Source organism: Acipenser ruthenus, chromosome 3 (assembly GCF_902713425.1).
Source record: "Acipenser ruthenus chromosome 3, fAciRut3.2 maternal haplotype, whole genome shotgun sequence".
NCBI classification, from domain to species: domain Eukaryota; kingdom Metazoa; phylum Chordata; class Actinopteri; order Acipenseriformes; family Acipenseridae; genus Acipenser; species Acipenser ruthenus.
In genome coordinates this window covers 13,577,015-13,594,522 of record NC_081191.1, presented here as the reverse complement: position 1 = coordinate 13,594,522, position 17,508 = coordinate 13,577,015, and the positions used below count along the sequence as shown (strand labels likewise).

General features: G+C 35.7%; 1 protein-coding gene across 3 annotated transcripts in view; it reads right to left on the bottom strand.

Moving 5' to 3' along the window:
- Positions 1-2,522: 2,522 nt before the first annotated feature.
- The window catches only part of LOC117435347 (ubiquitin carboxyl-terminal hydrolase MINDY-3-like), a 45,889-nt gene continuing 30,903 nt past the window's right edge, over positions 2,523-17,508 (bottom strand). For all 3 annotated transcript variants that reach the window (XM_059012569.1, XM_034058433.3, XM_034058432.3), the window contains exons 13-16: positions 15,862-15,934; positions 10,174-10,261; positions 7,970-8,041; positions 2,523-3,550 (exon numbers count right to left, since the gene is read on the bottom strand). In XM_059012569.1, the coding sequence (XP_058868552.1) occupies positions 3,401-3,550; positions 7,970-8,041; positions 10,174-10,261; positions 15,862-15,934 (383 nt within the window). In that variant the 3' untranslated portion in view covers positions 2,523-3,400. The remainder of the gene's footprint in view (positions 3,551-7,969; positions 8,042-10,173; positions 10,262-15,861; positions 15,935-17,508) is intronic.

Sequence of the window (17,508 nt, the reverse complement as noted above, 5' to 3'; positions counted from 1 at the left end):
ACTGCACGCAGTCCAGGCTAGACACCCTTGTTCAGTTGCTGCGATTGAGCCTGTGTGAAACAGCTCTCTCCCGAATTTTCTGAAGTTCCCCTGCAATTTATTTCAGGAAGCTGGCTTGCCACGTCCCTGGAATCAGAAACTCCGCTTCTGTGAACTCAGCTATAAACGTTGCACAACTGCGCTACGTTTCATCTTTTGCTTTTCAACAGCCTACATCGCTTTGCCTAAGGAAGGCATATCCCACGCTTGCACGTCCTACACAACATTCCCTGCTGGCCCCGGAGCTGACCCTGCCTGCACCGGATGTGAGCATTGCTGAGGACGACCAGGATGTGATTTCGATCACGGCATCATGGGAAGGTGGCTCCTTCCATCAGAAGCAGCTCCTACCTCCCAACCATAGCTTTGGACCAGCGTTAGAGAACGCAAGGCACTGGGCAGGTAGCCTCTGAGGTTTAAATAGGTTAAGGAGGAGGTATCAATAGGAGAGTCAAGCCCCAATAAAGCCTCCTCTGAAGTTTAGCGTATGTAATAAAGTGATTAAAATACCACTGATGATATCAAATCCAAATCAATATAGTCACATTTGTTTAATTTCAATTGACTCTTATTATATTCAATATAAGGTATATACTGTGAAATATTTAATTGACATTTTCTTTCCCCATCCTTGCCCACGGAACAGCTTATTATTAGTCAGTATAGATCACCACAAAGAGGTGATCAAGGGTCATGTGAGTATGATGGCACACTGGACACATTAGGCACAACCCATATTTCAGAGGGGCCCTATTATGAATATCAGCTACAAAAGTGTACTTTTCCATGCAGAGTCTGTTTTTGCAATTAGAAAAAGCACAAATAAAATACAGATGGGCAAGTACAAAGAAATCTCCACCACCCCAAGTGGGTTGCAGCACTACAGCTATGGAAAAAAGTTTTGCATCCTATAGAATTAACAAATTTTACTTCATAAAGTCAAAAAGTCAAACGAAACCTGCTATATAATGTTACGTTGAATTACATATCGCTTTGTAGTTTTTCATATACTTAATGAAAAACTGACTAATGGAAAAATGTGACATTTTGAAATCTAACATTAAATATCTCACTACTATTTCGGCTTCCGGTAGACTTCTGCGATATCATTTTGTAGCTTCTTTGATTACATCATGCTTAATAACACATCTAAATTAAGTTCATATAGTTATTTTTTTTTAATTATGTCTCAATCCTAAAATTCTAGATGATGTAGAGGCTGGCCATAGCTGTAGTTTGTATTCACGTCAAAAGCCTGTAACCATATTACATAAAAAGTAATCCAGCAAAACAGCAGATCAACCATTTCCCATTTCAATGCAATCTTGTTTTTCTTTTTTAGGGACACATTTTTGCACCATATTTTCAGTAAAAAAAAAAGAAAGTTAAGTAGTAAAAACAACAAAAATGCAATTTATAGAAAGCTGTCAAGTTTGATGTTCGGCTCAGTATCATTTATTTATTTGTATTTCTTTTACAGTGCCAACCCCGGGCCAGTACATGTACATAAGCTGGCTGTAAACAAGAACGTGTTTTTATGGTATATCACATTATCATTTTGATCACTGTTAGTGTTAAATTAGTTTGTTCTTCTGGAAATGTATTAAGAAGGAAGAATGAGTGTGACATGGTTTGATCTGTTGCCAAGCGCAGCAAATCTACTGAAACATGATGAAGGATCATACATTATGTACCTAGTGCTTTTACAGTACAGTATTTCCCTGAAAATTAACTAGTTAAGGTAAAACGGAGGCAGCAATTTCTGCCGAGAACCATATGACTCACCTAATATCCTGTCACCAGACAAAATGAAAAAAGTATGTAGCAGTAAGGGAACCTTGTTTTTCCAATTAAATAGATTAACTGAATGGGCCTTGACATTGTCCATGTTATCACAGTTTAATTAAATCTGACAAACCAAATAGCCATGTTCGAGACAAACTGTGATACCTGTAAATGGTGGACTAATGTACATTTGGCGTTTCAGGTCCCAGCACCCCCCTAAAAAAAACGATTGCATAAAATACAATAAAAAATATATAAATCAGTTATAGGATTTTAGATACAAAGGAATAACAAATAGTAATGTAGAATATAACAAGGTAACTAGGGGTTTACTCAGATAACGGTATTATTAAATTGATCAATCAAGTCTGCTTAAATTAATTTAAATATAAATGAAGTAAACAATACTTATACAAATAGGGTGATTATATGGCTCCAGGTTGACCAGGAAGGTTTGGGGCAGTTCAGGTTTTTAAAGCATTCTGAGGCCTGAATACACTGGGAGGTAAATTAAAAAAAAATAAACGCTCTCAAACTCTCAAATCATATGGTCACCCTGGCATAACCAAACAGAAAGCATTTCAATGATTCACTCTAAACCAGTTTAGAAATTTAACTTTCATATATTACAGGTTTGTGCTGCAAGAATACACAATACTTACCAAAGCTTAAAAAACACACCATTCAAAATTGCTTCCAAAAAAAAAAAAAAAAAGTTTATTTTGGGTAAGCCACTGGATCGTAATAAATAACAGAACACTAGAGATGTATTGATAACAACAAACTTTTCTCATGCATTAAAACACAGCAATAAATATACAAGTCAGTTGTTGACAGTGTTATGTTCATATAATAGTTATATGATTTAACAGCCACTTATTATTTTTCTTATTCTTTAAGTGAACTATATATAATTATCAAATGTTCAAATAGTTTTAGATACTTCGATACTTTTAGATGCATTAATAGGACACACAGTATACATTGTTGCCCAATAAAATGTCAATTGCTGCCAAATCCAATGAAAAAAACAAACAAAAAAAACAAAAAAAAAACCACCATCACACACCAAAACCTCTATCAAAAGCTAGTTGGAGGGTGTGGGGGCCAATTGTGTTTAATGCAAGTTCTGTTTGCAGCTGTTAGTTATTTTGACAAATGCATTAAACCCAATGCTTATGAGGTAACAGTGTGAATTCAGAAGGAACTGATTGGAGCAAAATAATCTACAGCAGTACTATTACCCTGTAACTTAACTTACTGACATGGGAACAAAAAAGCTGAAATTAAACAAAATTTGAAAAAAAAAAAGAAATACATACATAACATGTACATAGGTAATCATTCAGTGTTTTCCAATTAAATATACCCTTATGAGAAGTAGTTAATGTGGAACAGACAATTACATTTATATGAGAACATTTTAATATTGAATGGAAATCCACCTCTGTACAATCCAGGGAAGGAAAAGACCCTGATTATACCGATGTCAGCACCAGCTGCTTGAGTGTACCATAACGATGTTAAAGCTTAGGCCATTCTAACTTTTTGATTTATTGTCAGATAGATGTCAGAGTTAATTTAATGAGGGAGATCTGTCGGTGGTCCACAGAAGTTCAATGTATGGCCATTTAGTTTGCAGACAGCGTTTGATTGGCGTATCATCAGTGCGCACCATTGGGTCCTCAAAGCCCAAAACTAAAGCAGTTCCCTCTACATACATAACCTAAAAAAATGAGAAAAAAAAGTATTGTTAGAATATAAAATATTACACATTTTTGTTGATAAGTCACAACCAGAACTCCAGATAAGGTTTTGGGTCTGGGAGTAATTCACCCTCTAATTTTAACACAGAGAGTAAAATGTATTTTCAGGGGATAAAATGCAACATTACCTTGAAGTCATGAGCAATCTCGATAAATACTTGTACAATCTTTGATGGTAATGGGGTAGGCATTAAAAAAGAGCCTTCCATTTTAACTGCAATGTTACTTTGAACTACTTTACAACTGTGAGTGTGTTCTACAAGGTTCTTTATCGGCTCAGCGCATTTTTTTCGAGGTATCACACTGACTGCAAATGAATTACATTACTTATATTTTAACATTCAATTAAACTTAAATTTAATTAAAACTTCAATATAAAAAGCCATACAGATAAATAAAATAAGGAAATGCATAAATAACTTATAAAACAGTTTGTTTAATATTATAGGCACCGTTTTTTAGCGGTTGCCTCTGACAATGTTGGATAGGCAAAAGGACAGGGGGGTTTACGCAGCAATCTGTGCAGCTTCTAATTTTTCTTATTTTTACTGTGATTGGCTGCGAAGACAACAGGGCCAGCCAGAGATTGGATACTGTTTGTTGGGTTGGCTTTTCTTGTGTACAGTTTCCTAGTGACCGAAGACATTGTATTCTGGGAGATGTAGTTGTTAGTGGAAGTTTTAGAGGAGGCAGCAAAATTGCTATGCATATTTCTACCCATTAAAATTAAAGTTTGGTGCATATTTCAGATTTTTTAATGCGTAAAAGTGAGGAGGTGGACATTCAATACAGTCACCATTTTTTTTTTTTTTTTTTTTTTTAAGCACAGAAAAGAAAAAGAGATACCCGGCAAGCTAAATCGGCAAAATTCTTCTTAAAGCATTCAGCATGGAGGTCATTTGACAGAATTGCCTCATTCAATTACATCATCAAAGGATAGTCGTATGATTAATTCCATATGTCTCAATGTAGGACATCAGATTTTTTTTTAACATTATTTACACTGAACCCAGGAACCAAACATTAACACTAGAACCTGCCGGCTGCGGTTTTAGGTATGAATATAACCGCGGCAGTTATTATTATTTATTTCTTAGCAGACGCCCTTATCCAGGGCGACTTACAACTGTTACAAGATATCACATTATACATATATCACATTATTTTACATACAATTATCCAGTTCTAGTGTTAATACTAGTTTTGTGAACAATAAGTATCCCAGAGGTAAAATTGCATTTATTATAGAACTGCATGTAAACATGGATAAAGAAAAGATGACTTGTGAAAAAAGTAGAGGTTGTAAAGTGGAAGAACTATAGAAATAATGCATTATTATCGTTTTCTGGAATGGGTTACAAAAAAATGTAGTCAATATTAAAAGTACTGAGAATCCCAGAAGATGTGCACAACTCAAACTGGTAAGGCCAGAGACCGAAACAACGTGTCAGTTAAAGGAAACATAAGTCATAGAATACAGCTGTGAACATACGGTTACATTTGTAGAGCCAGGAGCTAAATATTTGTTTTAAGAAATGCATTGTTTTCCAGTGAATTGAAATAACCTTTAGACATGATCCAAAACAAGCTACATGACTGCTCCATGTTCATCACCAGACTGCAATATGACGGTTTCTTGAGACCAGAGTCAATATACTTCCTTAAAAACATTGTGTCTCAGCAAAAAGTTAATTGCATGCTATTTGTTCCATCATCACGAGGGTCACAGCAATTCCCAATAGGTAAATGTAACCTTTACTGCCTCACCAATTATCACCATTACCCATTGAGTCCTGTCTACTGTAAAAGCTAATAGTTTTGTATTCGTTAATTTTAAAAACAGTGTTTCTCTTTTCACCACTCAGCTTCCCCTAAATGGTTATTTCACTTCTTAAACATACCATTAAAAGGAATCAACCTCAGATTACGCATACTCTATAACCAAACAAAATAGTTTTAGGCATGGAATTACAATTATGGACACATCCTTCTAGCTCTGGTTTCCAAAGGTCATTCCACTCCAGGTTTAATGGGTATACCTAAATTATTAAATTCTTTTAGACCTAGTTTGAGGTTTTATACAAACAATGAAATATTGTATTACAATTATGAAATAAGGACAATAACTGGAATGGACTCCTTGCTCTACAGCATCTCTGTCACAAAATGATATTAATATAAAAAAAGTCACACACATATTACATAAATCCATTATTTAGACAGTATGGTTCCCCCTGGTGGAAAACACAGTAGCTATACTTGTGGTGGACAACCTTCGAAGCTAATTAAACATAGGAGGGCGACCATTACATACGTCCTTGTTTAGAATAAAATAGCAGCAGGCCGGGTTTCTATACTAGCCAAGAAGTACAGACCAGGTTTTCTGTATGTTTTCTCCAAGTACATTTTATGTTCCCTCTAGTTATTCTTATATTCTGAATCATTCAGCTGTAGCACATTTAATGAACAGAGCTTCTGAGTGACATTTGTTTATTGAAACTACACTATATGTCGTGATATTCCACTTGTCAAATAATACGGACACAGTCTTGTCTTACAAAGCTGCAGTACGAGATTTATTTCAGATTTCAGGTTGTAACAAAGCTTGGTGAAGCTCTAGGGATTCCATGCAGGATGGAAATGTCAATCTAATACATTGGTAATAAAATATAGTAAAAAATTTGGCATTAAATCTACAAAGCAAGGTATAGAACATTAACAATGCATTTTTTGTTTTCAACACATTCCTGTTACTCCCAATGGATGATGATTTTACCTCCAAAGAAAGCAGTCTGGGGCTAATACCAATTTAGTGGAAGTACAGAGGAATCTGAACAAAGCATACTCATTCTGCGCTACTTATGAGATTTGCAGGCTAATGCATTACTTTCCCTTTCCTCAGTTGATTATCAGTCTGTCTATGGCATTACTAGACTTCCTGCTGAGAGGTTAGGGTTTAGGTACATAGGGAGACTGCCCCAGGAAAGAACTCTTCAAATGATTTAATACTGTGGAAAAAAAACGGAAAAAAAGGAAAAAAACTTGACTATGCTTAGATTTCTAGTTACAGTTTTAAATATATGTATAGTATTGTATCCACTGAAATGTACAAAACTACAATATACTGTTTTTCGGGTTTTATTAATTGTATTTTTCGGTGCTTATTTTTAGCTATTTTCGAGTTTTATGTAAATTGTTTTTTTTCAGGGCTTTCGTTTTTGATATACTGTATGAAATTAGTCTTTTCGGTTACTTTCGAAAATGCTATGGTCACGGGCACATTCTTCTGGGGTTTGTGTGTGTAGGCAGTTTTGTACATTTTGCCACACTTCTGTTTTAAATCCTCTGTATCTTAACTGTAATACAGCTTGAAATCCCGCTAACAAGCCTCCATCCTGATTGTAATCTCGTTTTAAATCTTGCAAGCGGAGTCTCCAATAGAAATGTAGGAATGTGCTTTCATTCAGTAGTTGGGGTGGAATTAAAGTATTGAGAACGAATCAATGGATAGATGCAAGTCAGGAAGGTGGGACATTGCTCAGCAGCACTGGAAATATATTTATTATTATTTTTGTAGTAGGTTTTATTTTTTAATGGGAATAGGGTCAATTCAACGTGAATTGATTAACCATTTCCACGGTTTTTCCGGTGTTTTCCGGTGTTTATTGGCTATCCACCAATTTCATTTTTTTTGTATCGGGGGGTGTTTTATTGGGTTTTATCGGTTAAAACCGAAAATCACAAGCCCTAAATATACTGTTGAATCAAGTGTAACATAAAATTTTACTACTGGGGAATTTACCTTATCAAATGATTGATCCAGAGTTTGCAAATGCAATTAGATCCTGGACTAATCACTGCTATTTTTGTTATAGTACAGCTGATGTAGGTAGTTTCTCGAACTGTGTCAACTATGGTATAATAATTAAAAGTTAGATAAGATCATAATGAATATAAACTAGATACAGGGTTATGGATTAAAAAACATTATCTAAATACCACCATCTTAAAACCTGTTCTATCTTTGAATCAGTATTAGAACTGTATTTACTGTACATTTGACATGTTTTCAAAAGTAACCTTTGTTGCAGATTTTTCCCAAGATAAATCAAATTTTTTCAATCCTACACTTTGGCCTTGACTTAAATGAAGTGACCTTGGTGTCCTCTACAAATGTATATCACTCAATGCCATTTTGGCCTTGCCCTTTTTTGTGCCAATTTAGACCCTTGTAATACTACTGTTACATTAATTAAAATATAAATAAATTGCACAACAAAATGATATATTGGACTAAACATCAAAATGTTTAAGATGACTAAAATGGCCCTTGGCACCTCCACTTTTTGGATGCTTAGATAAAGGATAATGTTGAATACCTTTTCGTTGTGGTTAGACTGCTTCAGTCCATTGTAGTGGTACACAGGGAATGAGTCTGGAATAACCGAGTTCTGAAATAAAAGGAGAGACATGTTAACATGGTCGTTTCTCCTTTGTATGCCGTTTGTGGCTTCACACCCCATTAATCAGTCAAAACAATTACATCTACAAGGTGTCGAAAGTTTGTAGTTGGAACTTACAGTCCACTTTGTTTTCAGATGTGTGCCGCCAATTTAATAGACTTAAAAATAAATTGTAGGGATACAGAAACTTCCAAACACTTAGGTTTCAGAAGACTACATGTTCAAATGTCAGAGACCCTAAAGTATATAAGAACACGGCTGTTGAGAGTAGATTTAGCATAGCCTGTTATTAAAAAGAGAGCTTTACACAACCAAAACTCATTAAGATATCATATTTAGCTTTGAAAACCTGTCTCAGTGTTATGCCAACCTGCTACTTGAGCCACAGCAGTTTGAAACTTTTCTTTCAGATTAATATTCTATAAAATCGGTTTAATTTCCCTAAAATAGAGCATAAGATTTTGGAACCGTTGTATGGTAAACATGACATTATCCAGGCTCTGTTTCAGAATTACACGACAGACTTGATTCATTATTGGAGCTGTTTTTCCATTAGACAATCGCTGACTGAACTCTTGTGCACTGCTGAACAGATGTTTTATTACAAGCATAAGTTAATAATAGAAACAAAAGGATATTAAAAGTTGCACAGAATGTTAAGACCATGAAACACTTCATCCTGATTTGGCAGTTGCAAAATGCAACTTTTTTTTTGGTTCCAGAGGAATTAGGGTGATTGTATGTATGGCCAACCAAACAGACTTGGACAGTCGATCTGTTGATTTGAACTAATCACATGCTAATAAATGTACTTGTACGCAGAATGCCAGCATTATCAGTTAGCTATTTTAATACAATTATACCGATATAACTCACATAACGGTTGTAAGATCCAAAAAAAAAACCACATACACACCACCTTAAGCTTAATATTCCTGTGATTTTTTTTATACAGAAGTGTCTTTACCACTGTTTTGAAAATGTATAGAGCATGTGTAAAAATGTACTAGCACTGAAAAATGCACGCCTACGTTATAAGTGAATTTACAAACTAAACCTTACTTCATCTTTGAAGTAAACCAAAGTGTTTTGATACAGAGTATAAATTAAGTGTAAGTGTGACCCGGATGGCTTGTGGTGATGTCAGACCAGGAAATAGAGGTCACAGCGTGGTGAGTGAAAGCTGCTGCTGCACACATTTATTATAAAAACAAACAGGTTGAACAAAACAAAAAAAACACACTCAAAATAAATGGTATGATGACCAAACACTGACCTTTTAACAAGTAGCAGGCTTGTGTAGAACCAGCACGTGTAGCAATTGTTATTTTAATTATTTATTTTTATTTCTCCAGTTTCCTTCTCCTGTACCTCCTCTCGGTACACCCAACCAAGACATTCGTGCTGCTTTTATCTACAGCTGTGCTGGGACTCCATTGTGAATTAATCACCCGATTCCCCACACAGTCTGCATGTGAACTAATTGTGCACTCCCCATGCCCAAATACACATATTCACTTTACTCTGCATGTGAAGGGATTGTGCAATCCCTGTGCCTAAATACAAAATCACCCGTGCTACATAACCCACATTCCGTGCACCACTACATACACGAACATAAAAAATAACACACCACACAAACAGAAAATACGCACAGGGGCGGGGCACCCAGCCACAATACGTTTTCTTGTTATACGGATATGTAAAAGCACCTTTTATCACATGTATATACATATATACTTTTTTTCAGCACCATAAACTTCTCTGCCTCGGAGGCATTATTACCAGGCACAGAAGGCAACATGTAATACACAGGGGTTAAAAAAAATCTGATATATAGCGCACCTTTTTCTGTCAATAGGCTGCCCCTCTAAAATGAGATGCAAATAGATCACTGACAAGAGGCTGTATCTTTTATATATTCCAGGATAGTCAGTTTTAATCAAAATGGCCAAGACTGAAAATCAGACAGCCTATATAAATGCAAGCCACTGTATGCAAGAGGAATAGTCTCAATAGTGTTAACTCTACATGCTATACCGTGGCAAGTTATAAAAGCACACCTAATGCTCAAGTTAAATCAGTACCCACCCTTCCCCACTCAAGTATACATTCATTACCTGGTCAGGAAAGAACTCTTGTAGAAAAGTTCCTAGTAATATTATTCCTAATCCTTCAGGGTCTAATTTACTCTTCATGAGGTTTACACTGAAACAAAACAAACAAAAAAATCCTGTTATAATGAACACTCATGTTGATACATACAGTTTATAATAACATTACATTATAGGATTGCATTGATACAAGATTTTTCACATCACGATACAAGCTGAACAGAAAACGGCAAAATCACGATAAATGATCACCTGGATCGAGAACTGGTATTTTTTTTCTTTTAGGTAATTTTAAAAGAAAGGAACTGTTGTATTAATGCCAACAATAACAATATAGAATAGCATTTCAAATTATATATATATATATATATATATATATATATATATATATATATATATATATATATACATATAGACACACACACACACACAGAGACACACTGATGCACAAAAGAAACGCAACACTCAGGTCTAATATATTTAATCAAATATTTTAAAAATAGATAAACAAAAAAAATCACAGAAAATTTTAAGAAAAATACAGATCAAAGAATCATGATAAGTTTTCAGTATGATATGTGACACACTGTCAAAATGAAAACATTACAAAACTTAGTATCGGGTATGACCTCCCTGAGCATTAACACAATCTTGGCAGCGTTGACGCATAGACCTGATCAGCCTCTGGATAGACTGCTGTGGGATGTTCCGCCACTCTTCCTGTGCAGCTGCAACCAGCTAGTGAAAGTTGGCTGGTCGCAGTTGTCTGGTTGGCACTGGCGATTTGGTCCCACAGATGTTCTATTGGACTCAGGTCAGGAGAAAAAGATGGCCACGGCAAGACCTCGACATTGTTTTCTTGAAGCCGTGCAATTGTAATCCTAGCACTCTGTGGCCTTAAGAACTTGGTCAATGTATTGCTGATCAGTAAGGCTGCCCTCAATCAGCACCAAAGGCGTTCTTGTGTTAAAGGAGATTCCTCCCCACATAATCACACTTCCACCGCCCCACCGGTTGGCTTGAACAACGCAACAGTCAGCATAACGCCCACCACAAAGTCTCCACACACGTTGTCTTCCAACAGGTCTGTCAAGGGCAAAACGACATTCATCTGTGAATAAAACCACCACTCTCTTTGCCGCCATCTCAGATGTTCTCTGGCCCATGAAAGACAGCGATTTCGTCTCTCAGCTGTCAACATGTTACCCCTGAATGGCCTCCGAGCACGCAAATCATTTTCATGCAGACGGCGAGTTACAGTCATTCTGCTGATGCGCAGGTTTTTTCCTCCTGGAATTTCTCATGCTGTAGCCACTGCAGTCTGAAAACAATTACGCAGATGGATCAGTTGGATGTTACGGTCCTGGGCCGGTGTGGTGACCCTTTGCCTTCCAGAGTCGTTTTTCTGGTTTCTCTGGACTAGTCTGCTGATTGCTGAAGCAGAACATCCAATTCTCCGGGCAACTTCTCTCAGACAGGCTGCCTTCAAATCATGCCGACAGCAACCAGGCGATCTTCATTACTCAAGCGGGGCATGATCGTATCTTTCGCTGTTCTTGCATTAATTAAAATCATGTCTTTTCGAATGGCTATTTATAACTCAAATACCAAACACTGAGCACCTGGCATTTTTATGAAATCACATGACTTGAGCTCAGTATTTTGTTTTCCCAAGGAACAATACTACTCAAACAAACAATCAACAAACCTATCTGCTCACTATTTAAAATTTAAATAACATTATGTATGTGCCCAATGATGTAAAAACTTAGACTGTTAGACTGTTGCGTTTTCATTGTACATCAGTATATATATATATATATATATATATATATATATATATATATATATATATATATATATATGTATATATATATATATATATATATACACACACAGACAGACGTGCTCAAATTTGTTGGTACCCCTCCACAAAAAACAAAGAATGCACAATTTACTCTGAAATAACTTGAAACTGACAAAAGTAATTGGCATCCACCATTGTTTATTCCATATTTAATAGAAATCAGACTTTGCTTTTGATTTTTTATCCAACATAATATTGTAAATAAGAAAACTAATGAAAATGGCATGGACAAAAATGATGGGACCGCTAACCTAATATTTTGTTGCACAACCTTTAGAGGCAATCACTGCACTCAAATGTTTTCTGTAGCTCTCAATGAGACTTCTGCACCTGTTACAGGTAGTTTGGCCCACTCTTCCTGAGCAAACTGCTCCAGCTGTCTCAGGTTTGATGGGCGCCTTCTCCAGACTGCAAGTTTCAGCTCTTTCCATAGATGTTCGATAGGATTCAGATCAGGACTCATAGAAGGCCACTTCAGAATAGTCCAATGTTTTGTTCTTATCCATTCTTGGATGCTTTTAGCTGTGTGTTTTGGGTCATTATCCTGTTGGAGGACCAATGACCTGCGACTGAGACAGAGCTTTCTGACACTGGGCAGTACGTTTCGCTCCAGAATGCCTCGATAGTCTTGAGATTTCACTGTGCCCTGCACAGATTCAAGGCACCCTGTGCCAGGCGCAGCAAAGCAGCCCCAAAACATAACCAAGCCTCCTCCATGTTTCACTGTAGGTATGGTGTTCTTTTCTTTGAAAGCTTCATTTTTTCATCTGTGAACATAGAGCTGATGTGACGTGCCAAAAAGCTCCAGTTTTGACTCATCTGTCCAAAGGACATTCTCCCAGAAGGATTGTGTCTTGTCAATATGCATTTTAGCAAATTCCAGTCTGGCTTTTTTATGTTTTTCTTTCAAAAGTGGAGTCCTCCTGGGTTTTCTTCCATGGAGCCCACTTTCTCTCAAAAAGCGACAGATGGTGCGATCAGAAACTGATGTACCTTCACCTTGGAGTTCAGCTTGTATCTCTTTGGCAGTTATCCTTGGTTCTTTTTCTACCATTCGCACTATCCTTCTGTTCAATCTGGGGTCGATTTTCCTCTTGCGGCCGCGCCCAGGGAGGTTGGCTACAGTTCCATGGACCTTAAACTTCTTAATAATATTTGCAACTGTTGTCACAGCCTTGTAGCCTTTACCTTTACCATGCTTGTCTATTATTTTCTTTCTGATCTCCTCAGACAACTCTCTCCTTTGCTTTCTCTGGTTCATGTTCAGTGTGGTGCACACAATGATACCAAACAGCACAGTGACTACTTTTCTCCATTTAAATAGGCTGAATGACTGATTACAAGATTGGAGACATGTGTGATACTAATTAAAGAAACTAATTAGTTTGAAATATCACTATAATCCAATTATTTATTACCTTTTCTAAGGGGTACCAACAAATGTGTCCAGGCCATTTTAGAATATCTTTGTAGAATAAGCAATAATTCATCTCTTTTCACGGCTTCTTTGCTTTATTCTATGACATACCAAAGGCATGCAAGTATACATGATAAAATAGCTTTTAATTTCATCACTTTTCAGGAGGAATGAAGCATTATTTCAATGAGCTGTAAGGGTACCAACAAATTTGAGCACGTCTGTATATATATATATATATATATATATATATATATATATATATATATATATATATATATATATATAAATCACTGTAAACTTGTATTGTTGTAAACTTCCAAAAGTAATACAATAGTACATGTCCAGACAGTAAAACAGACTACAACACTAAATACATTTCATTTTAGTGAATGATGTTGAATTAAGAAAAGAAAAGTAAGAAAACATTACCTTGCAATCAAAATATAGATACTGAATGCTTTACTGGAAAGAAGGAACCCTATTCTCAGTATTATATTGAATTAAGTCATCACTATTTGGACATTTTTAAAGCAAAGAACATTTGTACCAATGTATAAACCATAAAAGATGTATTTTTGTATTTCATTGATATGCAGTATGAAGTCACTAAAGCAATATCACACATAAATCGCTGGTAACACAGCAGTCCCTAGGTTGAAAACACACGCACGTCACTCCCCTGAGGCGTGTCCTACATATCACATAACACACAAAGGTCCTTTCATCAGGAACTAGACTGAACCATAAGATTTTCAAGTAAAGAAGGTTTCAAAGTGTGGATTGCTATATGATGCTACATACATATCTCTGACTTAACATTATCCGTGCCATTATCCTCCAATATCGTGGTAATTGATTTGACAAACGATACAAGTGACAATTTCTGCATTGCGATATAACTCTATTACATTGTAATGCAATATAAAACTCAGAGCAAGCAGAACCATCAAACATGGGATGTTCAAATGCCAGATTTAACAGTCTTGTAAAATTTCATGCTAGCATAATCAGTTACTTTTTAATACAATAATACTGATGGAACATTAACACAAAGTTGTTTACTTTTAGAGACACTTTACTGGTAAGATCTAGGCTGAGCTATGCAGGGAAGCAAGTCTGGAAAAAAAAAAAAACAAGCAAACAAAACTAATCTGTACATAAGTTTTATCTTATGGAAGCTCAGATAACTATAAAATGCTTTACAAAAAATAAAAATAAATAAACCTGTCAAGATTTAAACTAGGCATTTAACAAAAAACGTACTGTTTTATGAGAATACTGCCTGATTTTCTTTACCTGCATAATAAATTATCATACCTTAACATGGTCTGGTTTACCAGTTTGGGTTAAAAGGTTTTTTAGACTTCAAACTCTTTCCCACATCTATTAACTCCAGGGCTACAGATACCTAGGACTTTATGTGCAACCCAAGACGGACATCTGACCTCAAGGCTCAAAGGTTGACAACAAAGGTGGTCTGCTATACACTTAACTAACCCGCACAAAGCTAATGCATATGTTTGTTTAACTTAAGGGGTTTAGTGCAGCCACCCCTCCCCCTTCCAACATTTTGGGAAGGATTTAACCGATTTCCAAGTGAAATAAAAGTTGTAGCTAACAAAATAATATCAGAATAGTTACTTCTACTGTCTATTTAGGTCTCCAATGCATAGGTTTGAAAGAAAGACAGTATACCAGGAAACATTATGACTGGAAGTTAGGAGACATAGAGTTGGTTAATGACAGGAAATAAGGCTTTCACTCTTCATGGTGAAATGACCAAGGAAGTTCAAGAAAGATTACAAACAGTGACTTACTTATCCTGATGTAGTGCCAGGTGATAGGTTTAAAAATTAAAATAGTTTTGCTTCAACATGTTTCTTTTAAAAATAGCCAAGCGAAGTGAATGACATAATTGATGGAAATATTTAGTTAGCTACTGTACAACCACTTTAAATTCATGGTGTAGTTTATGCAAATCAAGAACAATTAATTCTGGTCATTAGCATTTGTGCTTTCTGACTTCAGTACAAGAACAGAGACTTTTGGTTTCATCTACATGGTTGACCATGGACAATACTTTCTTCAATTAAAGAGTAAGACTATTCACTCGTCTTCTGATCTCAGTTTGTTTTGTAGAATGCGATTTGAAATGGTTCTTTACCTTTACAGTGACTAGGTCACCCCAGCAGAATTAGATCCCACTTTCCAGTATAATGGAGTATCCATTTTAACAATAGGAGAGACTAACAAGACAATTCTCAAAGCGTTTTGCTCCGGTGAAACAGTTTTATACAATGATGGATGCAAAATATTTTAAATGCATTAAGTTTAAGTGAATTTAGTCCCACATTATTTACAGATAGTAACTTAAAACATAATACTGGGCATGTCCAAATTGACTTACTACTCAGGCTCTGACACAAGGTCCAGTGCTTTCATTACATCCTCCAGCAATGTATCAGGTATAAATCCATTATCTGTAAAAGAATAAAAACAATGACAGACGTTAAGCCAGTAGAGTCTGACATGTTTCATTTGTCTAAAAACCATTAGACAAGAGTTTACCGCTGTCCACTGGCAAAGGATCAAGAACAGCAGAACAAGGTGTTTTAATGTTGTAGGGCAGCTGGAGACCTTAAACCACAGTACTTAAAAAATAAATAAATAAATAAATAAATACAGGTTTCTGTGATGTATTTCTCAGTTATATCCTCCAATGTAATACTGCTCAATTTCATGTGCACTTAACATTTAAAATATATAGCCTATTTTGAGCTTTTAAAATACGTTAACCCCATAATGCAATCAAAAAGGGAAAGAGACCAGTCCATGATTCTATGGTATTTTGAAGATTTGTGAAAACTCAGAAGTAGTTATCATGTTCACCATGTAAAACACAGCAGATGTGAACAATAAGTGCATTGAGGACCAGAAAAATTGTCCAAATGCATAAAGGACTTCCACAATCTGAAGTCATGCTTTTGGTACCTCTTTATCTAAAAAAAAGACTTCAACTAGTACTTAAAAAGGCAAACTGGCATACCTTGTTTGTATATATATATATATATATATATATATATATATATATATATATATATATATATGAGTGATGCAACAAAAATGTTCAGACGATTGCAAACAGAAAATTATGTTTCCAGTGTTCTGTATCTTTTATAACATGTTATTTTTTATTACATTTTTTTATCAATATCTTGCAGTTTTCTGAGAAAAGTATGCAGTTTGAATTCTATACTTAGTATTATATCACCTGACTTGCTTAGGTATGATAAAAGTATGCAACTGTTAAAGACACATACCAAAAAGGATAACACTTGGCTGAGTATACAGAAATCCAACTGGATTCTGACAGGGCAGCTAGCAGCTTTGTACAGCAGTAACTAGAGAATGTAAGCGTCTGCTACCCTTCCTACCCAAAGGGAGGCCTTTCCCTTCAGAGCACAATGACCTCTCGTCAGGAACAGAAACATGTTAAGGACGTTAAAGTCGAGATTCACCACTGCACAGGAAAATTATACGCTTTTTGTGTGATGAATTCAACTTCATTTCTGGCATTTTGGCAGGTATTTTAATTGAAAACAGTTTCTTCCAAATTGGGTTTTGCAATCCCCACTGTTTACATATTTGATGACAGTCAAGAAAAGATAATTTTCAGCTGGAGTAAAAGACACAGAAAAACGCCCACCATTAAACCATAAAAAGCAATCCTGAAACAACTTTAGCTTGGGAAAGTTTTACATTTGTGTTAAATACACAGTACGCCAATGGATGAACGATTGATAGCCAGTGTAATGAGATGTCAATCTCGGAAATCAAGTAGAATATTTTCAACTTCTGTGACTGCATTGTGCATTATCTCACACCATTCACTTTATTTAAGTATCTGGGGACTGTAACTTTTAAGACTTGCCACATACAAATTAAGTCTTGAATGACTTAAAAAAAAAAAAAAAGAAAGAAAGAAAGAAATAAACTCGTTGCTGCTGCATACTTCTTAAAAGTCTTAATACCTCCCCACAAATTCTCCATGTAG